Consider the following 25456-nt stretch of genomic DNA (forward strand, 5'->3'; position numbering starts at 1 on the left):
AGTTATCAGACCATTTCAGAAAGGCAGCTCATCAGCACTATCTCAAGGCCAATTAATAATTAGAAATAAATGCTGGCCTTGCCAATGAAACTCACACCCCCCCCCCCCCAGTAATAAAAGCTGCCAACCATATGGAACTTCAGTTACATATAATGTCATGGAGGGAAGACATCAGGAATGGCTAGCAATCCGCGGTGTAGGGTCTTAATCACAGATCCTGCAGTCAGGAATTATTTACATGTTGTCTGTTACCACTTGTATGTTTCAGGTGGACAATGGCAGGATGGTCCAAGCATCATTTCTGCAAGCTGCTGGTACAAAGTTAAGTATAATTTAAGTCTATTGTAAATGCCCCAGGGCTGATAAGCAAAAGAGCTCAAGGCAGCAGGTGACCATACCTCTCTATTTACTCAAGAGAATGCTTCCTGGGAAGTAGAGTTTCTTTTACTTGTACTTCAGAGGAGTTTCACTGGTGAGCTACTTACAGCAGGGTAGGAGCAGATTTAAATATTATGGGGGCCCACATACTTATGTGAATTTTCTCCAAGGACATAAACACAACATTGGTTCTAAAGCTGAATTGAAAAATATAACTAAAAATCACCTTGTGATTTTTGGATTTGGATTCATCATCTGTTCTTCTGACTGATTGTTCATATGAAACAATGTTATATTTTAATTATGTTCATAACTTTAAATGTTACCTTTGTTAACATATGTACTGGAAAAAGCTGTTACTGGCAAGGTCAGCATTTACTGCACACCTTTAAACTCCCTTAATTTTGCTGCAAGTCATCTGCTCAAAGTACTCCCAAATATAGTTACATCTCAGGGCAGGAAATTTCAGGGATCTGTACCAGGCTTCAAGGCCTGTTGTTACCACATCCAGATCTGGTAGTTGATCTTGCTGGTTGAGACCATCCAGGAGTCAAATGCTGAAGTCCTATGTGGTATGCCTTTTGATATAATCAGCCTGGGTGATCTAGACCTGCTCAGTAAATTCTTTTGGAATCAAATGATGAAAAATAAAACTAATTTTGCAATCTATCAATGCTTCATATTTTTTTCAATGCTTCTGAATGTTCCTGACATTCGGAAAGATTTAAAAACATTAAAAATGAAATACACAAGTAGATCTGAAATCTTAAAATTAAGAACCCAAGAACACTTTTTTACATAATTAAAACATTAAAGCAAACACAAATAACTGAAGAAATAAAACCTACCTTTTTTTAAAAAGAAAATCTTCCTTGTGGCCATACAAACCTCATTTGACTGGTGCAGAATCTGAGAATAGATTCCCCAGTACAAGTGCTGGCGAACATCTGCCAACTCGTGCTTCACTGTTGGACAGCAGTGAGGCACAGCTGGGGTATTGCTGGCAGTGCTCAGAACTTCTGAATTCGTAGGTGGATCCTGAAAGTTGCAAGCATTTGTTTGGGTAAATGTGAGCAGTTCCATGTGGAACTGCCAGAAATTAAAAAAAAACTCCAACAAAATCCAGGCAATAATCTATAACAATTGTAGAAACCAGTGAGGATATTCTAACATCAAAATTTCAGGTCCAAAATGTCACACTGGATATGGAAATTTGATTTATATTTTGCTACATAAGTTGTGTAAAAGTATACTTGCCATTTTGAATAAATGCTTCCATTTTTTCTTTGAAAGGCTGGAGTTCTTGCTCTGATGAATGTTGGCATACAAGGACTGTTTCTTTCTCACATGCTGAAAATACATAAATCACCAAAGTAAAGTCTAAGTTTTCAAAACACAACCATTTATCACGGTTACAATATTTATTCTATAACCCACAAACTTATTAAAGGTATGTTGAACAGGAGTCCAAGAAATATTAAACCCATAGCCAAAAGAATTAAAACCTGAGTCTTTATTAATAAACACAAAATGCTGGATGAACCCAGCAAGTCAAGCAGAATCTAGGGAATTGAATAAACAGTCAATGTTTTAGCCCAAGACCCTTCATCAGGGCTGGATATGAAGGGGGAAGGTGCCAGAGTGAGAAGGTGGGGGGAAGTGAAGGAGGCCAAGCGAAAAGGATTTAGGTGAATCAGGTGGGTGGGGGATGGGGGAGGTAGCAAGAAGATGGGAGGTGATAGGTGGAGAAGGCAAAGGGCTGGATAAGAAGGAATCTGATAGGAGAGGCGAGTTTATCATGGGAGAAAGGGAAGGAGGAGGGGCACCAGACAGAGGTGATAGCCAGGTGAGGAGAAGAGGTAACAGGTTAGCAATGGGGAAATGAAGAAGAGAGAATGGGGTGAAGGAACAATTACTGGAAGTTGGAAAAATCAATGTACGTGCCATCAGGTTGGAGCTACCTAGATGAAAAATTAGGTGTTGCTCCTCCAACCTGAGAGTGGCCTCATCATGGCAGAAGAGGAGGCTATGGACTGATATGTCTGAATGGGTAGGGGATAGGAATTGAAATGGCTGACCATGGGGAAATTCCATTCTTTGCAGATGGTGCTGAGTTGCTCAATAAAATGGTCCCCCAGTCTGCGACAGCTCTCACAAATGTAGAGAAAGCAGCATTGGGAGCACTGAATACAGCAGACAAACCCAACAGATCTGCAGGTGAAGTGTTGCCACACCTGGATGGACTGTTTAGGGTCCTGAATGGAACTGAAGAAAGTGAATGAGCAGGTGTAGTACTTAATTAATGGGGTGTTATTAATGTATAATGCAGTTTTTAACAATTTGTATAGGTAGTTAAGCTATGTGATTATGGTTTCTGAAGCCAAAAATGGTAATTTTTACATTGCTGACTATTTCTTTGTGAATATCATTACCAACACTGGTACTTTTACTTTTGGTACTTTTACCAAAATAACATACACAAAATGCTGGAGGAACTCAGCAGGTCAGGCAGCATCTATGGAAAAGAGTAAACCGTCAATATTTCAGGCCAAAACCCTTCTTCAAAACTGAAAGGGAAAGGGGGAGATGCCTGAATTAAAAGATGGAGGGGAGGGGAGAGAGGTTAGCTGGAAGATGAGGTGAAGGCAGGTTGGTGGGAAAGGTGAAGGGCTGGAGAAGGACGAATCTGATAGGATTGAGGGGACAATCGGAGAAAGGGAAAGTGGAGGGGTCTAGGGGGAAGTAAAAGGCAGGTGAGAAGAAATAAAAGGTCAGAGTGGGGAATAGAGGAAGAAGGGGGAGAACTTTGTTCACCGGAAGGAGATATCAATATTTATCCCATCAGGCTGGAGGTAATATAAGATGTTGCTCCTCCACCCTGAGCATGGCCCCATCTTCTCACGTGAGGAGGCCATGGATTGGCATGTCGGAATGGGAATGGGAAGTAAAAGGTTTGGCCACTGGGAAACCCTGCTTGTGGTGAATTGTTCGGAGGTGCACAAAGAAGTGGTCCCCCAACTTACAACGGGTCTCACCAATGTACAGGAGGCTTCTTTGGGAGCACTGGACATGATAGATGACCCCAGCAGACTTGCAGGTGAAGTATTGCATCACCTGGAAGGACTGCTTTGCGCCCTCAATGGAAGTGAGGGAGGATTTGCATAGGCAGGTATAACACTTAAGCCGTTTGCATGGGTAAGTGCCCAGCGGGAGATTAATGGGGAGGGACGAATGGACAAGGGAATTACAGATCCATGCAGAAAGCGATGGGGGGGGGGAGGTGGAGGAGGTAAAGATATGTTTAGTGGTGGGGTCCCTTTGGAGTTGGCAGAAGTTGTGGAGGATGTGTTGGATGAAGGGGTGGTAGGTAAAGACAAGAGAGACTCTATCACTATTGTGATGGAGGGAAGATGGGGTGAGTGCAGATTTACGGGAATTGAAGGAGATGCAGGTGAAAGCAGCATCAGTGGTGGAGGGAGGGAAACACCATTCTTTAAAGAAGGAGGACATCTCTGATGTCCTGGAGTGGAAAGCCACATCCTGAGAGCAGATACATGGAGGCAAAGAAAATAAGAAAAAGGAAGAGCATTTTTACAGGATTTAGGGTGCAAAGAGGTATAGTCTTGGTAACTAGGGGAATCAGTAGGTTTATAAAATATGTTGTTTGACAGATTGTCTCCAGAGATTCTTTTTTTTGTTTATTGTATTGTGTAAGTTTGCACAATGTGGGTTAATTTAAGGTTACAACATTTATACTATGTTTATTTAATTTGTAACATACCATGCTGCTGAAGCAAAAAGCTAATTTTCATGGTATTCATACCCCGGGCACGTGGACTTGTGTTAACAAACTTGAACTTGTGCTACAATTCCTCAAGAACCATCCCTATCCTCAAATCTTCTTCCAAGAACTCTGTGATGCTCAAATCTGCATTTGCCCTTCACTTCCTCTTATGCCTTAAACTGCTAAACTTTCAGCTCTACCACTTTCACTTTCAGCCTTTCTCTCTTTCTCTCCACCTCTTCACCCTTAAAAGCATCACCTTGACCATTTGCTATCCTTTTTTTTACTCTTTCGCTCAGAGTCAAGCTTTGTCTGAAGATAATCCTGTGAAATGGCCTGCGATGTTTTATAATATTAAAAGGTACTGAATAAATGCAAGTACTTGCTGTTACTGTCTTCATGTACATGTCTACAGCTATCAGTTTCTGGCCAAAAAGTAAGGAAACCTCCATAGCCATCTGAATTGTCATTCTGCCCTCACCCAAAGTATGTTGTACACCACTGCATAAGAGGCTACCCAGGCTCCCTAAAATAAGAACACCAGGAAAGGGAACAGGAACAGAGCTCTTGGTCCATCAACATGATCATGGTCAATCTATTTTCAAACATTTTCTATCATTATCCCCATATCAGTTAATTATTTTAATACATATTAGTCTCATTTTGAATAGAACCAGTGATAGAGCCTCCATAACTCTGTATTTTCACACTCTCAGTGAGGATATTTCTTCTTATTTCAGTCCTAAAAGACTTGTTACCTCTAGTTATAGACACCAATGCCAGGGGAATCATCCTCCCTGCATCCACCTTGTTGAGACCTTGAAGAATTTTGTCAACGAAGTCATCTCTCTTTCTTCTATACACTAAAGGAGAGGCTTGGCCAATTTTTCCTTATGTGACAGACCTATCACCCTATTGACCAATGGGGTGGTTCTTCACAGCATTCCATTTAGAATGCAAGTACATCCTTGAACAAAAGACCAATATTGTACATTGTACTCCTAGTGTGGCCTCACCAAAGCCTCATATTAATAAGACATATGTTCTCAAATTCTTTCATAATAAAGACCCTTATGATTTGCCTTTTAAATTATCTACTACACATGCATGTTGCCCTTCAATAACTTATATAAAAGAACACACACGCTTTTCAAAAGTAATTGTAATTGCTGTGATTTTCTTCCCATCCAGATAACCTCACTTCTTCCCTCATTGCACTCCATCTGCCATGCTGTCATTTAGCTTGTCTAAATATATGTAAAGCATCTTTGGAACCTCAGCAATACTCATGGTTTTACTTCGTCAGCAAAGAGAGAACATTTCATGTGTCCTTAATTGGTATAACTGAGGACTAGGTACTGAATCCATTGTTTATAGCCTTCCAATTGTGAAGCACTATTTATTTATGTATTAAAAAAAAATTAACCAACACCACAACCCACATATTTATTTATCGCACAAACACGAGGAAATCTGCAGATGCTGGAAATTCAAACAACACACACAAAAGGCTGGTGGAACACAGCAGGCCAGGCAGCATCTATAGGGAGAAGCGCTGTCGATGTTTCGGGCCGAGACCCTTCATCAGGACCCTTCGTCAGGTCTCGGCCTGAAATGTCGACAGCGCTTCTCCCTATAGATGCTGCCTAGCCTGCTGTGTTCCTCCAGCATTTTGTGTATGTTGTTATTTATTTATCGCCCCCAGTTCCAAGAATATTCCAATGTTGATTAGTTTCATGTTAGAAGCTTTCTAAAAATATGAATTTGTCACATTCATCTAGTGATCTACTCCAATTAGATACGTTCGTAAGGAATTCCACCATCATAACACCTCAGTAATTCTGTTCAACTATGTTACTATTTTCATACCTGGATGAATGTAAGCAAGAAAGAAATTGGAATGAAGGGGATGTGTTGCAACCCATTTACCACTACCTTTCTGACACTTATAACTAACTCTTTCTACGCATTCATTCAGTTAATACGCAGTCATGCCACCTTCAAACATTCTCACCGCTGACCATAGGCAAATGAACAATTTAAAACTGCAGCAGGAAGAGTTGTTGCAAGTAACAAATATATTTAACAGAATGCATTCTTAAATAATTACTTATTTTCCCTGGATTGGCAAAGTCAATCAGAATTCATTCAGAATGCTGCTGCTAGAGTCCTTACTAAGACCAAGGTTGTATAACATATCACCAGTTCTCAGATTGCCACAATGGCTTTCTGTCCATCATTGTCTTTAAAATATTACTACTGGCTTATAAAGCGCTGAATGGTCTAGGGCTTAACTACATCTCTGATCTCTTGCTGCATTATGAACCTTCCCGAGCTCTTGGGTCATCTGGGGCGGGTCTACTTACTGTCCCCAGGTTACAACTAAATACGGTGAAGTAGCTTTTAGTTACTATGCTCCACATATCTGGAATAACATTCCAGATGACCAAAAGTCTAACCCAACTTTCAGCTCTCTTAAATCAAGGATTAAAACTTCTCTTTTCCCTGTAGTTTTTAATTACAATCCCCTGCACTGTAACTTCCATTTATCATATCTACTTTTAGTGTGATTTTACTCTGTTGTATATTGTCTGAAATTAGTTGTTTGATTTTTATATTTTCTTCTTTGAACTGCCTTGTTTTTGAAAGGTGCTATACAAATAAACTTGCTTGCTTGTTACTTTGGGAAACAGTATTTGTGATTATTGAGTGAACATTAAAATGCTGCTTTAATGCTATTTCACCTTATTACATTATGATATTGTTCCAAAGGACTGTGCTTTCAAGGGAATGATTTCTTGCCTGCACTAGGAACAAGAGGAGACCTGTTCCTGAGACATATACACAGATATTTCATACAATATTTGATGCAGGTATTTATAATGGTTCCTAGAAAGAATTCTACTAATGCAAGAACAAGATTGGCAGCACCAGTGGTGAGGACAAAGAAAGTACAATATGTTTAAGGGAGGTGAAGGAGCATTTACAGGACTGCCTTATGTTGGTGGACTGGACAATGTTTAGGGATTCATCTTCAAATCTGAATGAATACGCTACAGTTGTTACTGACTTCATCAAGTCTTGTGTGGATGAGTATGTGCCTTCGAGAACATACTGGACATATCCAAATCAAAAGATATTTGATGAACCAGGAGATTAATAGTCTGCTGCAGGCAAGATCTGTGGCATTCAAGATGGGGATCAAAAATTATATAAGAAGTCCAGGTATGATTTAGGAAAGGCTATTTTAAGAGCAAAAAAAACCAATTCTGATTAAAATTAGAGACAAAATCGAATACATGTCACTCTGACAGGTTTTGCATGCCATCACTTCCTAACATCAAGAATAGCTGTGATGTTTCACTTCCAGAAGAGCTCAATGACTTTTATGTATGCTTTGAAAGGGAGAATAAGACTGCACCTGTGTGAATCCTTGCAGCATCTAGTAACCCTGTGATCTACATGTCAGAATCCAATGGCAGAAAGTCTTTCAAAAAGGGTGAATCCTTGCAAGGCGACAGGCCCTGAAGGTGTATCTGGTCAGGCACTGAAAACCTGTACCAACCAACTTGCGGAAATTTTCAAGAACATCTTCAGTCTCTCATCGCACCAGCTGGAGGTTCTCACTAACTTAAGAAGGCCGACAATCATACCAGTGCCCAAGAATAGCAGGGTGAGCTGCCTCAATGACTATCACCCAGTTGCACATACATCTACTGTAATGAAGTGCTTTGAGAGGTTAGTCATGGTCAGAATCAACTCCTGTTTAAACTAAAACCTGGACCTGCTGCAAATTGCCTATTCCAACAATGCAATTTCACTGACTCTCCACTTGACCTTGGACCACCGAGACAACAGCAATATCTACATCAGGCTGCTGTTTATTGATTATTGCTCAGTGTTCAACACAATTATACCCTTAGTATTAATTAACAAGCTCTGAAACCTGGGTCTTTGTACCTCCCTCTGCAACTGGATCCTTGACTTCCTCACTGGGAGACTATAGTAATTGTGGACTGGAAATAACATCTCCTCCTTGTTAACAATCAACATTAATGCACCTCGAGGATGCATGCTTAGTCTACTACTCTACTCTCTCTATACCCATGATTGTGTGACTGGGCACTGCTCAAACACCATCTTCAAATTTTTTCATGCCGCACCTAGTACCAGCAGGATTTCAGATGATGATGTGGAAACATACAGGAGCAAGATAGATCAGCTGGTTGAGTGGTGTCACAACAACTTTGCACTCAACATCAGTAACACTAAGGAATTGATTCTGGACTTCAGGAAGGGGAAGTTGAATAAACACACACTAGTCCTCATCAAGTGATCAGCAGTTTCAAGTTCCTGGATCAGTATTTCTCAAGATCTAGATACAAGATACAATTAAAGTAGTTTAGTGATCTACTGTAGATTAGATTAAAGAAGGTACAGCTATATTTCATTAGGAGTTTGAAGAGACTTGGTATGCCATTAAAGACTCTCGGAAATTTCTACAGATGTTCCATGGACAGCATTCTAACTGGTTGCATCACTGTCTGGCACAGAGGTGCCACTGCACAGGATTGGAAAAAGCTGCAGAAAATTGTAAACTCTGCCTGCTGCATCATAGACATTAGCCTTCTCAGCATTCTGGACACTTTCAAAAGGCAATGCCTTGAAAAGATGGCATCAAAGACCTCCATCATCCAGGACATGCCTTCTTCTCATTGCTATCACCAAGAATGAGGTACAGGTGCCTGAAGGTACACACTCGAAATTTCAGGAGCAGCTTATTCTTCTCCATCATCACATTTCTGAAAGGACAATGAACCCATGAACAATTTTTTTTGGCTTTCTTTATTACTTATTTAATTTAATTTTTAATATACCTATTGCAATATATCATTTTTATTACGTATTGCAATGTACTGCTGCCGCAAAACAATGAATTTTACAACATATGCCAGTGATATTAAACCTGATTGTGATTCTGATTGGTGGTGTGGTGGTTAGTGAAGAAGATTGTCTAAGGTTACAGCTGGGTAATGGTCACATGGGAAAGTGGGAAAAGGAATGGCAGATGGAATTTAACTCAGTGTTCCTTTTTTAATGTTTGGCCAACATGGCTAATTTCTTAACTAGCCATATTGAAAGTTATAGAATCAAACAGTATAGAAACAGCCCTTAGGCCCATCATGTTCATGGTTTCTGCTCCACCTATTCACTCTTGTGCTATTTACTACAATTCAATTGCTTGTCTCAGTGTTTCGTCACTATTCTGGGAATATCTGAATTCACTAGCACTTCAAGCAGTGTATTCCAGATACCAATCACGCTTTGTATGAAAAAAAGCCCTCAGATCCACTCTAAACTTCCTACTGATCACCGTACACCTATGTCCTATACACTGCCCACAAGGGAAAAATTCTTACCATCTATTTTATTTATCCCCTCATAATTTTATATAGTTCTTGTAATGAGCTCATTGGGCCTGTGTGGGGTGCCGAGAGTATTGGGTTCTAAGGTTTATAACAGCACCTGAAATGGTTAATTGTTGTTTTACAAGAGTTGCTAATCATATGAAGCTCTTTGTGCTTTTTTTTGAGCAACCTGATTAATACGGTTTCCTAGTGCTTTTGTTAGGCTCAGTGATTCTGTGTTACTTGTTACTTGTTACTTGCGGTTTGACGTTGGTTGGCTTTAGGTGAGAATGCCATCTATTCTCAAGCTGATGTTCTGAGTTTCTTAAGTTTATGTTCCATGTTTTAGTCTAAGTTTCAAGTTTCTCAAGTCCACATTCCGACCTACTCTAATCTACTTTCTGAGTTTTCCGAGTCTAAGTGTCCCTGCCTAAGCATCCAAGGTTGTCAAAGCTCTCCAAGTTTCTCATGGCTCTCCAGGTCTCCATGGACTTTCTAAGATTTTCAAGATCTTTTCTATGTTTCCAAGGTTTTTTCAATATTTTCCCTGTCTTGAGGACTCCCAAGTCTCTCCTGAGGATCCCCAGGTCTCTCTCATCATCCCTGAATCTCGAGTTTTTATGTCTCCCTGAACCAATAGTTGCCAGCCATAGGGAAAGGGGTACTGTAATAACCTCTTTGGGGCTGGGTAGGGTACTGGGAACTTTGGGCTCTTAAGTTTTTAGAGCACTTGAAATGGTTAATTATTGTTTAATGTGAGTCGTTAATTGTTTGGAGTTCCTTCTATTTTTCTCAAGCGACTTGCTGTTTGAAGTGCGGTCGCCCGGTGCTTTCTATTTAAGCTTGTTAAGTTTATTTTGATAGGCTCGAGAATTCTGCATTACTTGTTACTTGTATTATTTAAGTGGATGCCTTATTAGCACTAATTGTGGTGTCCCAGATTTGAGAATGTTACTTCTCACAGTGTCACTTGGCTGAGCCACAGATGTTCATTTGGAATCATTATGAATAAACCCTGGTCGTTATCCCTACATTGAAGTCTATCTTTCCTCCATACTTGAATTCTGATATGGCCAGTGGACACCATGACACCTCTAGCTGGTCACTCATCTGCCTCAGAGAAAATAAATTGTGCCTATCTAGACTGACTTAATAACTATAATGATCTAATCTGTGGAACATCCAGATGAATCTCTTCTGCATTCTCAAAAGTTCAAAGCTCAAAGTAATTTTATTATCTAGGTGCATATATATATATCAAGGTAAATACAAGAAACATAACAGAAGCAATGAAAGACCACACCCAACAGGAGAGACGACCAAACAGTGTTCAAATACGAAAAGAAAGATCATAATTAATAAATAAACAATAAATATCAACAGCATGAGATGATGAGACGTTGAAAGTCCATAGGTTGAGGGGACAGTTCAGTGATGGGGCAAATGAAGTTATCCCCTCTGGTTCAAGAGCGTGGTGGTTGTTTCTGAACCTGGTGGTGTGGGTCTTGAGGCTACTGTAGATTCTTCCTGATGGCAGAAGAGAGCATGGCCTGGATGGTGGGGGGTCTTTGCTGACTGCTGCTGCTCTCCTGCGACTGTACTCTGTGTAGAGGGCTCTACCTGTGAGGGCTGTATCCACTACATTTTGAAGGCTTTTCAGTTCAAGGACATTGGTGTTTCCATACCAGGCTCTCCAGCACCATCTCATGTTTTCCTAAGTGCTGTGACCAGGACTGGCCTAACGAATGTTTTACAAAGTTGTAACATGACATTTTTAGTCATATATTCTATACCAGAGCCAATGAAGGCAACTCCCATATATCTTCTTCACCACCTTGTACATTCTGCAACTTTCAAGGATCTATGGGCTCATACCCTGACATCCCTCTGTTTATCAATATACTTCTATGATTTACCGTAAATGTCCTTCCCTTGTTTGCCTTCTCAAAATGAATCAACCTTCATTTGTCAGTAGAGAGCATGCTCACTCCACAAATCGCAGTCTACTCTAAATAAAAATTGTAATCAGAAATGAATGGAAGTATGAACAAAAAATAGAAAAGAAGGCTGCGGCAGTTCGTTGCTTAATGTTCACGATCTGGCAAATTCTTATCAATAGCATTTCCAGTGCTCAAAGATCACGTACATTTTTAATGAGGTTAATTCTAGAACAATGGTTCCCAAAGTGGGGGATATTATCCTGCTGGAGGCAGTGTGGGTGATAAAAAGATAAACGGGGTGCTTGCTAGCAAGGGGGGTAGCTGAGGGATTACAGGCTTACATTAAGAAATGAATTATTTTTAATAAGCATTTGATCCTTAGTGCCTCATAATTGAATTACAATGTACATGTAATCACCTCATCTCTTGCTAATCCATTTTTCTCTTAGACTTCACTCAAAACAAGTTATAGTTGTTAAAAAGCAATGTGACACTTCTGTACTTGTCATACCATGAGAAACCTGGACTGAAGAAACTGTGTTATTTCCACGCTCAGCCCATGCATTAACTTCTGTAGTACAGTGAAAGCTAGTACGATTCCTATACTCTATTGACTCAGTGACACAATTCCTGTGAATTAGAGTAAGGCGTTCAATGGGGTGAAGTTCGGAATCTGCCCTTTTGAATGGTCTTCACCACGTTACTCTACCCACAGCCCACTTTCTGTATCTTCAGACAGAGAGTCAAGATTTGCCTGAACTATGACAACATCATAACTTCTCCTTAATTGATCACGGTGCTTGAGATTGGACTTAAACAATAGGTGATTGACTGTGGTCGATACTCCATAAAGAAAATGGCAAAAACAGACCAAATAAAGAAGTGTAGACAGAATAGTGTGGTGTATCTGAAATATTGATTTATACCAGCACCAATGTGTCTGTTGTGTGAAAAAGATTTTTTCAAATGAGGAAGTGAAACAGTCCAGGCTCCTTGAATACTTGAAGAGAGTGCACTCTGATGAAGCCAACAAGAACTTGGCTTATTTTCAGTCACTTTGTGAAAACTTTCAGAAACAGAAAATATTGCAAAAATTATTTGCCAACACTTCACACCAAAACAGTGATGGTTTACATGCTTCATACAACATTTCATTGCTAAATCTGGAAAGCTGCAGAACTGATTCTGCCAACAGTAATGGAGGTTCTGAATACAGTTTTGCATGAATTACAAAACAAAATAATTAAAGCGATTCCACTTAGTGACAACTCTGTTCAAAGACAAATCAGAATCAGAATCAGGTTTATTATCACCGGTATATGATGTGAAATTTGTTAACTTAGCAGCAGCAGTGCAATGTAATACATAATCTAGCAGAGAGAGAAAACAAATAATAATAATAAATAAAATAAAACATAATAATAAATAAACAAGTAAATCAATTATGTATATTGAATAGATTATTTTAAAATGTGCAAAAACAGAAATACTGTATATTAAAAAAAGTGAGGTAGTGTCCAAAGCTTCAAAGTTCATTCAGGAATTGGATAGCAGAGGGGAAGAAGCTGTTCCTGAATCACTGAGTGTGTGCCTTCAGGCTCCTGATGGTAACAGCGAGAGAAGGGCATGCCCTGGGTGCTGGAGGAATTTAATAATGGACACTGCCTTTCTGACACACCACTCCCTAAAGATGTCCTGGGTACTTTGTAGGCTGATGCTCAAGATGGAGCTGACTAGATTTACAACCTTCTGCAGCTTCTTTTGGTCCTGTGCAGTAGCCCCTCCATACCAGACGGTGATGCAGCCTGTCAGAATGCTCTCCACGGTACAACTATAGAATTTTTTGAGTGTATTTGTTGACATACCAAATTGCTTCAAACTCCTAATAAAGTATAGCCGCTGTCTTGCCTCCTTTATGACTACATCAATATTTTGGGACCAGCTTATATCTGCAGAGATCTTGACTCCCAGGAACTTGAAGCTGTTCACTCTCTCCACTTCTGATCCATCTATGAGGATTGGTATGTGCTCCTTCACCTTACCCTTCCTGAAGTCCACAATCAGCTCTTTCATCTTACTGACGTTGAGTTCCAGGTTGTTGCTGTGGCACCACTCCACTAGTTGGTATATCTCACTCCCGTACACCCTCTCATCACCACCTGAGATTCTACCAACAACGGTTGTATCTTAGCAAATTTGTAGATGGTATTTGAGCTATTCCTAGCCACACAGTCATGTGTATACAGAGAGTAGAGCAGTGGGCTAAGCACACACCCCTGAGGTGTGCCAGTGTTGATCGTCAGTGAAGAGGATATGTTATCACCAATCCGCAGACTGTGGTCTTCTGGTTAGGATATATGAAATATCTGAGAGTGTGGATGACACATTATGCAACATACTTAGGACAACAGAATTTGCTCTGCAATTGGATGAATCAACTTTGCCAGGCAACAAATATTTGTTTCTTGGTTATGTTAGCTTCATAAAATATGAAAGCATTGTTCAAGAATTGTTATTTGAAAGGGGATTAGAAACAAATATGAAGGGTGCATTAATATTTCAGTTTGTTGGGCAATTTTTCCAAAGAAAAGGAAATTCCACTCAATATTCTTGCTTGGGCAACAGGTGGGCATCACAGGTGGGTTGTTACCATGTGTTTATTACTTTCTTGAAGGAAACTGTCAGAAACATATTCACCATTCACTGTGTCTTTGTCAACATCTTGTCACAAAAAAACCTAAGTGAACGGCTGCACAAATTATTAAATACTGCTATTACATTGGTAAATAAAATCAAGTCCTATGCACTGAGTTCTTGAGTAAATGGAGAGCTTTGTATTGAGAATGATGAACAGTTTGAATGCTTGCTGTTGCACACAAAAATAAGATGGCTCTCAAAAGAAAACTGCCTGAGATTATTTTATGAGCTTTTTGAATCCGAGATAAAAAAATTTGAAGATTCAAAGGCTTCATTTAGTAATCAACTCGAGAATCAACTCATGACATTGCTTATTTGTCAGAACTACAGTATTTGCAAAGTTTAATGAAATTACTCTTCAATTGCAAAGAAATGAAGTGAACCTTATCAATGTCAAATCAGTCATCTCCATGTTTCTGTCCAGGTTAGCCCTATTTAGGTGCAGCATTGGCTGCTGTGACCTTTTCCAATTCCTGAGCCTCTCAGAGTTGGAAGAGAAAGAAAGAATATCAGATGATGATCTTCAAGTATATTGAGCTGCACAGAGACATGTCAAAAAGATTTCAGGATCTTCTCTCAATCCAAATTCCAGATTGGGTAATAAATCCATTCCTTTAACACTTGTAATGAGGAATTAAAAGGAAAGATGGAGGAAGCACTGATCTTGTGACAAAGTGACTTTGAGCAGAAGCAGAGGTTCAAAAAATCATATCATGACTTTAGGTTGCAGAAAGGATTCTCTGAACGTGATACTGCACTGTGGAAAAATGTCAAGATGTTCATTATTGTCTTTCCAACAATTTAGTGGAGTGCAGTTGCTCAAATACTTTCAAAGCAATGAAACAGACTGCAAATTACTGAATGTGGGGATCTGAGACTTCTTCTGAGTGACATTCAGTCTGATGTTGAGAAGCTGATATCACTGCACCAAGCCCATCCATCTCACTGAAAGGTGAAAAAGCAACAAAGTAGTGGACTACTAATGTACACTCTAAAATAGTTGAGAAAATTGTATTTATTATAATTAAATAAAGAAATAATTTTATTTGTAGCTTTAAATAAATTTGAATATTTTTTCAATTATTTGTCACTGCTTTGAATTTGCAGTTCCTATTTTCTTTCACTGTGCATTGCAATGAAGATTCTTTATAGCTTTTATGTAATGGCCAGAAATAGGGGAGGGGCACTAGGGATGTTGTTTGGGAGCCAAGGGGGCTGTAACCAAAGAAGTTTGGGAACCACTGTTCTAGAAGATGCAGAGGGGATCAATGTTGCTGAATGGAGGTCCTGCCTAGGGATAATGCCTCTATGGAAATCCAGACTACAAAGTGAAACTACAACAGACAGGATCACCATAGTAGTGGGTCCTTTCAGGTTTCACTGGAAGCATGGTTTTCTTTAACACCTTTAAAACTACCACTGTTAAATCTGAAACACTGTCTTCTAACACCATAACATTATTTTTTTCTGACACCCAATAAACCAAAGCCATAAAATGTTGAAATTATGCAGCCCCTGTCTTGTATTGCCATGGCAACAAATAGATTTCACATCATGTTCAGTTTCCAAGCTATTTATGATTTCCCTCGTGTACCTATCAGAGTGAAGATAGCGCTTACCTCCTACAGAGCTAGCTCGGAATACTGACGGCTGAGAATAATTAAACAGCCCGTGGTGGACTACTGACATAATGTATCTTTAGCAAGTGGCTCCAGTATGACTACATATACATAGTACTCCATATAGTGAAAATGCTCACATTTTCTTGCCTAACTCTCACACTTTACTACAACTTACAAATTAAAACACCATATACTTCAGCCTCAAGTGCATAGCAGCTTTTGCCCTTTGTGTTCATTTTTACAGGTAAATCAACTAACTGGGATTGCAGAAAGTTACATTCCTTTCATCTGTGTAAAAAGAGAATATTCTATATTCATTCGGTAAGGAATATACAGCCACAGATATTTTTAAAAAGTATCTGGACAAGTTTCAGCAAGAAAAAGTAGTGTTAGAAATGTCTATTAATGTAATTTATTATTCTGTCTGTAGTGTTTTGAATTTAAAAAAAGCTATAGAGAGCTGAGCTTAATCAGGCACACTAAGTAAACATTGATACCTACATTATATTTTGCCTTTGTAATGCTTTTAAAGATATTAACAATGTATCCTAATATACAATTAAATGTTAAAATGTGGTTATGAGTGAATCTAACATTGCATTGCTTCCTGGAAACCGTAGTCCTTCAGTCTCTCTTAATCCTTGAGAGTTGTATATTTCCAATTAGCATTTTGGGGGTTTGTTGGTTCAGACCAGACACAGTATTGATAATGATGAAGAAGACGCCCAGAAGTTCATTTCCAATTAACCTATACTCTGTGTAACTAAGTCATATGGTAGCAACTTCCTGTAGTGTAATAGATCAATCAGGTGCATTAAAGCTTTTTAATTACCTTCACTCCTTTTGGAAGAGCTTATTTCAATTGTTAATTGCAGATCCACTGGGACAGCAGTGGGTGAAACATGGGCAGCAATAGTGTTACTATGGACTAAATGGGCTTTGGTCAGTTATGTTATGAGGATTCTAAAAAGATGTCATAGGATCATAGAGAAGTATAGCACAAAAACAGGCCCTTCAGTCTATCTGGTCTGTGCTAAAATAATTTAAACTGCCTCCTCCCATTGACCTGCATCGGGACCATAGCGTTCTATGCCACTAACATCCACGTACCCATCCAAACTTCTCTTAAACATTGAAATTGAGCTCGCATGCACCACTTGTGCTGGCAGCTCATTCCACACTCTCACAACCCTCTGACTGAAGTTTCCCCTTGTGTTCCTGTTAAGCTTCTCACTTTTCACTTTTAACCCATGACCTCAACAAATATTTTGTACTGAGATGTAACAAACATAATGCAGTACACATAGTTAAAAAAACACTCAGTCAAGAAGAAAAATTGCTTTCAAACATTTCAGTAAGTTTTAATGGTCCTTCATTTTCATAGCAAATTCCCGTTGAATAATGCCTTTAATTTGATATAAATAATGTCAATTCATAATGAAGTTTCTGAATGTTTAGTGCTGTAGGTACAATTTATCCTGGTCATGCACTGAACAAATCAGATATGAAAAAGTTTGCAACTTAAAAAAAATCTTTGCAGTACCAGTATCACAGCTAAAAAGAGCTAGTACCATGTAAAGGTCCAGGTAGAATGATAAGCTGAATTTCTAAATTAAATCTTCATTCCTTGACTACCCATCCAAAGATAGAGAGAGATTCAGTAGAAATTTTGGAAATATACGATCCATGGAGCTGAATAAAATACCACATATGCTCACAGGATAGCTTATTCAATAATATTATGCTGCGGTACATTGTTCAATGATGAGCAGTTTGTAAAAGCAGAGTGCCACAAAATACCATTCAGCAGCAATGAATGAAGAGCCTCCAGTTAGCAAAGAGAAAGCCAGGAAGTGAATGAGATAGAATGGGTTTACACTGAAAGGTTGTTTTAATTTTTGAATTATCTGAAATATAATCTGTAATAAAATTCTGTTGTAACTCCCCCAAAAATGATCCTTAGAAAGCAGTGTATTTTCACTTTTATTTAAATACAAGGGCATGTTTGTTTGTTTCTGACCCACTAAAGTATCTGCGTTTGGAATAAATCAACAATTTTAAGTATCAGTATAGACCGACCAGCCATTTGAAGGCTCCTGAAAAATGTGTAACTGCCAATCCATTTCCATGTTGGTGATACTCCATTTACAATTTCTTTTTGCCTTTCCCATTGATCCACTTATAAGCGGATCAAGCCAACAACTTGCTAGGAGATCAATCTAGGATTCAAACATGATTGCATAAACATGTCCCACATCTGTCAGTTCAAGAACTGCTATCTTGGGTACAATACATTTTATGGCGTACTAATTAGAAACCAGAAAAACAAAAGGAAACAGATATGGAAGTTCTGTCCCTCACCTCTAAAATGTCATGAATCTCACTTAGCGCGGAAGGAGGTTGCATTTCAATTGAACCTTAGGCAGTGATTTGCTGAGTAGTTGCTGAACTTCTGCCTTCTCCACTGCAATCCTTGTACCATCTTAGGTGAAATGCTAAATATCAAAGATCACTTCAAGCTTTTGACTGCACACCATAGTTTAATTGTTCCTCTTACTTATTCTAAAATGGCTACAATCAGAAACAGTTTGAGCAGCTGTCGCCATCTGTAGACATAATACTTCCATTATCTTGTGCCAATTTGAAGGCACGGCCTATCAGAATCAAACTGATAATCATCCTTTTACTGTATAAACTTAGAGTGGGTATTGTGTGCAAACAATACACAAAGACTCAAAGTGCTGTAAACTAACATTATATTGTGTGCTCATGGTCCTGACTGAAATTTCCTTTCCACTTGCAATGGACAGTGATGTGGTGATCTAATGTGATTACAAACTAAAAAAATTACATTTTCCTAAATAATTAAATACACATTCAGGCAGACATCAGAAATTTTCAAAGTCCAATTCGATAAGGAATTATCAATGATTTTAAGAAGTTTTATGATCGGAAATGCTGTATAAAAACAAAAACAAAAACAGGAATGTACCGTTTCTGAACAGTATAACAGCACTGATTTAGATATGAACAAATCTTTCATCTGCATTTGTTGAAAACTCTGCTTACTATAAACAGATGATTCATTTCCTAATGTATCGCTTACATCATAGAGTGCTGATTATAGGGCATTATTCTTTGTTCTGTACAACTTTATTTGGGAGATCCTTAACATTGCAATATCAGATTTACTTGCATAAATCCCATTTTACAGGCGCCAGTTCAGCTTTTATCAAAGTGAGAACAGTGAAATACTGGCAAGTCCCAATGCGAAACAATATCAAAGAAGACAACGAAAGCAGTGTTTTGAAAACATGGTGAATAGTCTTAAAGAGATTTTTCAGGACTACTAACAAAGAATTTGGTGCATTGCATGACAGCTATTTTTGGGATTAAAATGGGCTTTTTGGCAGTAGTTTTTTTAAGATACTATTTGTTATTTTGGAATCAAAAGTTGGGTTTTGTCACACTCTGATAAGTGCACTGGATAAACTTTTGGGACACTTGTTGGTGTAGCTCCTACAGCTGAAAACGCTTTCTATGCATGGAGGACCCCCACCAGCAATCCTTAAAGAGATCAAGAACTACTTAAATTTTAGCTGCTGGATTATTTCTTCATGCAGCTAGTGCAATTCTATGATTTTTGGAGCTTTCCCATACTTGTCTAGAGTTTCAATAGTCTACAAGGTGTGGTCTGGCTGATGTTTGATGGTTTAAAGGCTTGTTCTGAGACAAGTTCCTTCAACTCATGGGTGGCCTTGTAGACTTTGCGCCTAGAAATGAACATAATTGTATAAAGATAGATGTTAGAGAGCAAAACAAGCTGCTAGAAGAGCAAGGCAAAGGGAAAGAAGGGCTCTCAGCAGAAACTACACTATATAGGGCCATTAGGAAGCGTGCCTCTTACCAAAACTTCAATGAATGGAATGGCTGGGACCAACAACAGAAAATTACATGATTATAATCTCTTTAATATTTTAAGGTGATTACCAGAAGCACTTACATTTTTTTGCAGCACTGTGTCCCTGTGAATGTCACAAAGCGGAATTACAAAAAATAATGGGGCACAATCATGGCTCAAAATTTCCCTGTTACTTCACAATTACCACTGTTGTTCCAACTTGGAAATTCAGTTAACTTAAAGGGGTCTGTAAATCATTATTACAGAATCAATTGAACTTGTACCGTGGAATCAAATTCTCACAGCATTGAAATTCTTTAAACATTCTGCACCCTCTCTGTGAAAAACTTGTGTAAGATTGAGACCTCAAAACTGTAGAAGTGGCATCATTGAAAACCCGAAGTTCTCACAGAACTTTTATATACAGTGTATATGAAAGGCTTTAATAAATATGGTACATCACATTATTAGGGCATCTAGTAACAGCATCTCAGAGCCTGTACCTACAGCTAGCTGCAAACAATGACCACAGCTATTGCTGCCTCACTAGGGAATAGCAATACTTCTACTTAAGTGCTTCAATCATGACCCTGGAATAGCTACTCTTCTGTATCACATGATGTTCCCCTGGAAACATCCACATCACCCACTCACTTGGGAAGCCACTTTCAGAACTCATGATTAAGAACTAAAACTAGCAAGCTGCTACAGAGAATAGGTATAGTATAAGGAAATAGTTGCCAATAAATGTAGGGTTTTTTTGTCCCTTTGGGTGATTACTATAATAGGAATTAAATTAACATTCCAGAACCTGGAAACAATCCTTGAACATCTCACTGAAAGAAACGTTTGATTGTCTTTTCCTTTTGCAATTGGACAAAGGTCTGCTGAATTGACACTCAAACGGCTCACACCATTGAACCATAAAATAAATCTGTGCACCCTATAATAGGGGCAACACTAGTTAATATTACTTAAATCATTCACATCTGAAGCCAGTGGGTCTGTCTGGATAGTTGAGCCTGATGCTTCTTGGGAGTCAGTCTCTAATCACATCTGGTTTAGCTTTAAACTTTCACTGATATTTTGCCAGCAGCCACAACCTTTTAATAGCCACAATAAATTAAAATGACTGTAAAATGTGAAAATAGTACACTAAACTAAACTTAAATCTGGTATAATTTAAGGTTCTTTACAGAACATGACATGTATACAAATAGCTTCATATTGCCAATTAAAACATTTGCATTTTTCAGTCTAATTTGATTGAATTTTGTAAAGGCAACCATTATACTTTCAAACCATTAAAATTAATTTAAAGCAAAAAAAAATGCATTTTACCAAAAGGTAAAGCATTTTATCAATTATACCCATTTATCTCTTTGGATAATAATTTATTGTAGCACACATGTAGGTCTGAAAGACACAGTAGCTCGACTTAATGCTGGAAACCTGCTGACAGAGGAGAGGAGATCAAACACAGATCATGTTTCTGCACAAACTACTAATACAGAGGGCAGGGCAAGGGTTCTATGAGAGCCAAGGGATGAGAGATGACAAGAGTACTTCAGTGATCTGGGGTTGAACAAACAACAACTGATACTTTCTCAGTACTTTGCTTTGGGATCTACATAAATGTGTTTTTTGACTGACACTATCCTTATTTTTCTACACATGCTGCTTCATAAGTGAGCTAACTCAAAAACATTCACTGGCTTAAAAGATGATAAGTCATTACATGTGAACAAATATTTCTAATTTTAGTTTTGATTTGCTAATTTTCATCATCATCATCACATCTCATTCAAAGCAATGGTCATAACAATATTTTAATACTCTAATTTATGATCACAATGGTGTCATTGAGAACTTAAATCTATTTGTACACCCAATTTGCTAATGTCACTTTAATCCTAAAATTTCCATCAATTTCATGAGCATATCCCAATTACAAAGTCAAGATAAATTAGTGGTATTCTTTGGATACAATTAGGGTTTAAGGAAAGTTATAAACTTAAGAATGAAAATTAAATCTTAAGGCTGTAAATACCTGCATGGCAAATTCACAACTTTTAGAGTCCAATGCAAATTTTTAACAGTCTCTATTTCACACATACATGCCCAATGTCTTAAAATTACATTCAGGGTTACATATTTTTAGTGAATTTTAGTGCAATTTTTAGTGAAGGTAATTTGAAAGTTATTTCAAAAATTGCTACAAATTACCATAAATATGATTGTGTCCAAAATGGTAGATATCATTTAAACTCTATTTGGAAAAGAACAACTTGCAAAAATTAACTTATACTCTACTGAAAGGGCAAAATTATTCTTTTGATCAAAGATGTAATTGGACCAAAAAATAACAAGGGATTTGCAGGTGTAATTCTCTGTTCCTTTATTTCTTCGTTCTCAATTATGTATGTAATTTATGTAATTTGTTTTGATCTGACAACACAGTTAGGTGCAAATAAACAGGGAATGTTATACTCCTGGAAATTATCATGTTTAATCCAGCCTGAATTCAAAACAACTATTTCATATATTTGAAAGCTTCAATACCTTCAAGGTCTTTTTTCAACTTCCTGAGATCCTTCGTGAGATCCTCAAACTTAACTTGTGAAGCTCGCAGTAATTCCTGGGGTTCTGGTAAAGGATATATACTTTTTTCCGTTCCTGCATCCTGTTACATGAGAAAAGAAAATATTAATACAGTATCTGGTTCAGATACCAGTGAAGATTAAGTCCCAAGTTTCCTCACTAATGTCACATGAAAGTATGTGGGTATTCTACCCTGATGGAAATGAAGTGGGTTTCTCTGGGTAAAATTCCAGAAGCAGGTTCAGTGTGTTACAAACCTGTGTTTCAAACATGAATGCTTCAATTTTAATATTTATTTGGATCTGTTTTCATGCCACTTTATCTGCAATCATGATATATATGGCTTCTGATGTAAAAGACACCCATTTAAAACACGTCTAGTATTGGAAGTTATTCATCAGTTCATGGAAAGAACATAGTATTATGCAATCGGTCGTCAGCAGAACTCTCAGCTTTGACCCCCACACCTTATCATATTGAATTTCAAGCTTGGATTATGTAGATAAAAGAGCTTAACTGCCCCTAAGAAGCCACATTATTTCACGTTTCCTTCGTTCCACCCACTGTCCTCCTCAACTTCTCTGCTACCTAGTTTTTATTTCTCTTTTAATTTGCTTTCCTCCTGTTGTCGCTTATATTGTAATAATCGGCAGTAGCAATTGATGTAGTGTATTTTCCTCCAGTGTCACCAGTACAACTATTTGTATTAACTAAATAGTTAATACAGCTGGCTGTCAACTGTAATGTGCACCCAGATACACAGGGAAACATGAAAATAACTCCATTTATCTGTTGACTACCACATAGACCAGACAATTCATTGTGCCTTGTGCTCCTGATGAGGCAGCTGCATTATAGCACGTGGATATGGCAGTCTGGGCACTTGGTAACAAGTATATTTGTTCACTCTTCATCAGTGTTGATGATTTAATGCATGAAAACCTGATTAGCTGCTTCCTCCGAAGCACCAACCATAATTTTTATTGTTCTTTCAGCAGCTCTTAACAGAAGCCAACATGCCAGGATGATCACAGTAAAAACAGACAATACTGGAAGCACACAGATACGTCAATACCAGTGGAAAGAGAAACAGAAGCTCTTGGCCAAAGAGTCTCCAACTTGAAATGTTAACTCTTTTCCACAGAGGTTGCTTGACCTGTTGAACTTTTCCCCCAGCATCTCCTGCTTTTATTTCTAATTTCCAGCAACTGCACGTCTTTTGATTTTCAAGGGTGATCAGAAGTTGTTTTGTTTAAATGAATACACTGCCAGGTCCACATTTGCGTGCAACAGCTTGATGATGATCAAGTTAACTGGACTCAATTACCATCCTCCATGGAGCTGGTGAAAGCAATGACATTCGGTTATTAAGTTGGAAACAGCTGAAAGCCATGCTGTCTATCCCTAATCAGTTCTTGTCTATCAAAATGTTGACTGGGGCGGCACAGTAGTACAGTAGTTGGCACAACGGTTTACAGTACTAGAGACCCAAGTTCAATTCCCGCCACTGCCTGTAAGGCATTTGTACATTCTACCCATGACTGCGTGTGTTTCATCTGTGTGCTCTGGTTTCCACCCACAGTCCAAAGATGTAGCAGTTGGTAGGTTAATTGGTTATTGTAAGTTGATTAGGCTAGGATTAAATTGGGGGATTGCAGGGCAGTGTGGCTCGAAAGGCCAGAAGGGCCTATTCAGCACTGTATCTCAATAAAATAAATAAATTAATTAACTAAAACATTACTGCATTTCCTTATAAACACACTACAATGTCGACCTACTGGGATTATAACGTGAAGAAAATATCTCAGTGATGTTATCCTTCATATCTCTAGATTCTTGCCCACATTTAGATTTCCCTTCCCTTCATTGTTGTTTCTTATATTCTGTATCTGTAGAATGGTAATGGGTTGAAATGGTGCTTGATATTGTCTCAAGGTGCAGATTTGATCCATCCTCTTTTAAATTGACTTAATCTCTCAAATTTGACTTAGCTACAAATTTGCTGCTTTACCACCCCTCGTCTTCTCGTTCCCTGAAAATATTCAACCAAATGAATGCTAAAAACTGATAAGAGAGAGAAAAAAAATCAACTGCAGATGTCCTTTAAATTTGACCATAAAAGACATGTAGACATTCTGGAGGCAAGTGCGGCAAGAAGGGAAAATCTTTGTCATGAATGTTTAAATGAAAATCAACCCAAAAGAAATCAAATCACTTTTATAATGACAGCTATATCAAAACAATTTATCTTCTTTTAAATTTACATTTGAAACAAACTGATATTTATGAACATGTCTTTCTGATAGATTTAAAATCAGATAATTTTGTCAAGAGTATATTCACAAAATATGATAGTAAATAAGTTAAATTCCAAGGGAAGTTGATTTGAATAACTATTTGGTTTAACTTAGATGTGCAAGTTTGTGTAACAGAAATGCAAATAAAAGTCCATTAATTACCTTGTCAAAATGGTGCAAGTAATATGATGCAACAAAATCCAAAAGACTGATCTGATTATCCTAAAAGGAAAAAATAATTTATTGTAAATGATTACTCTGAATATTAAATACAAAACAAAGTATCTGTGTGCTCTTTTAATTTTCTATTGACTAATGGATGACCACTAGCCATATTTTATTCTAAGTTAGAAAAAGCAAAGAGGAAATAACCCTGTATTTCATTTTTAACAAACTGGCACCAGTATAATTATTTCCTCCAGATTTTAATTAGCCTACTTTTCCATTTAACAAAATATAAACTAACATAGAAACTGAGATCATGTCAAATGTATGTGTTTATCCAAACTCCCTCTCTATAAATTCAGCAAAGGAATTAGCAGCTCTGAAAACCATACAGATCTCTGCCATGGATCTTCCTAAAGTTGAAGGGGCCAGAAGTCCATAACTTAAATGTCTTCATTGAGCTCGGGGCACCTTGTCTTCCTCTTTCAGTTAACTGTGAAAGATTATCCAATTGCTTAATTGACAGGTGGCAACGAGACTCACATGACAAATTTTAAAATGCCAGGTAGCCAGGTCTCGACTTAAATTCATGGGAGGGTTTCAGAATTACTAGTGGGTTGGTCAGTTTGCATGGTGTAGTCTAGGTATCCGAGTGAGTGATGT

At 38.1% G+C, this 25456-nt stretch overlaps 1 protein-coding gene across 5 annotated transcripts in view; it reads right to left on the reverse strand.

Moving 5' to 3' along the window:
- Positions 1 to 25456, reverse strand: part of fmn1 (formin 1) — a 381596-nt gene that overhangs the window by 101246 nt on the left and 254894 nt on the right. For all 5 annotated transcript variants that reach the window (XR_012098266.1, XM_073040129.1, XM_073040128.1 and 2 more), the window contains 3 exons: positions 24791 to 24850; positions 22293 to 22413; positions 1636 to 1728 (listed from right to left, as the gene is read on the reverse strand). Coding sequence is in view for 4 of the 5 variants with exons in the window: in XM_073040129.1 (XP_072896230.1) it covers positions 1636 to 1728; positions 22293 to 22413; positions 24791 to 24850 (274 nt within the window). In the remaining variant the exon portion in view is untranslated. The remainder of the gene's footprint in view (positions 1 to 1635; positions 1729 to 22292; positions 22414 to 24790; positions 24851 to 25456) is intronic.

This window comes from Hemitrygon akajei, chromosome 3 (genome assembly GCF_048418815.1).
Source record: "Hemitrygon akajei chromosome 3, sHemAka1.3, whole genome shotgun sequence".
Taxonomy (NCBI): domain Eukaryota; kingdom Metazoa; phylum Chordata; class Chondrichthyes; order Myliobatiformes; family Dasyatidae; genus Hemitrygon; species Hemitrygon akajei.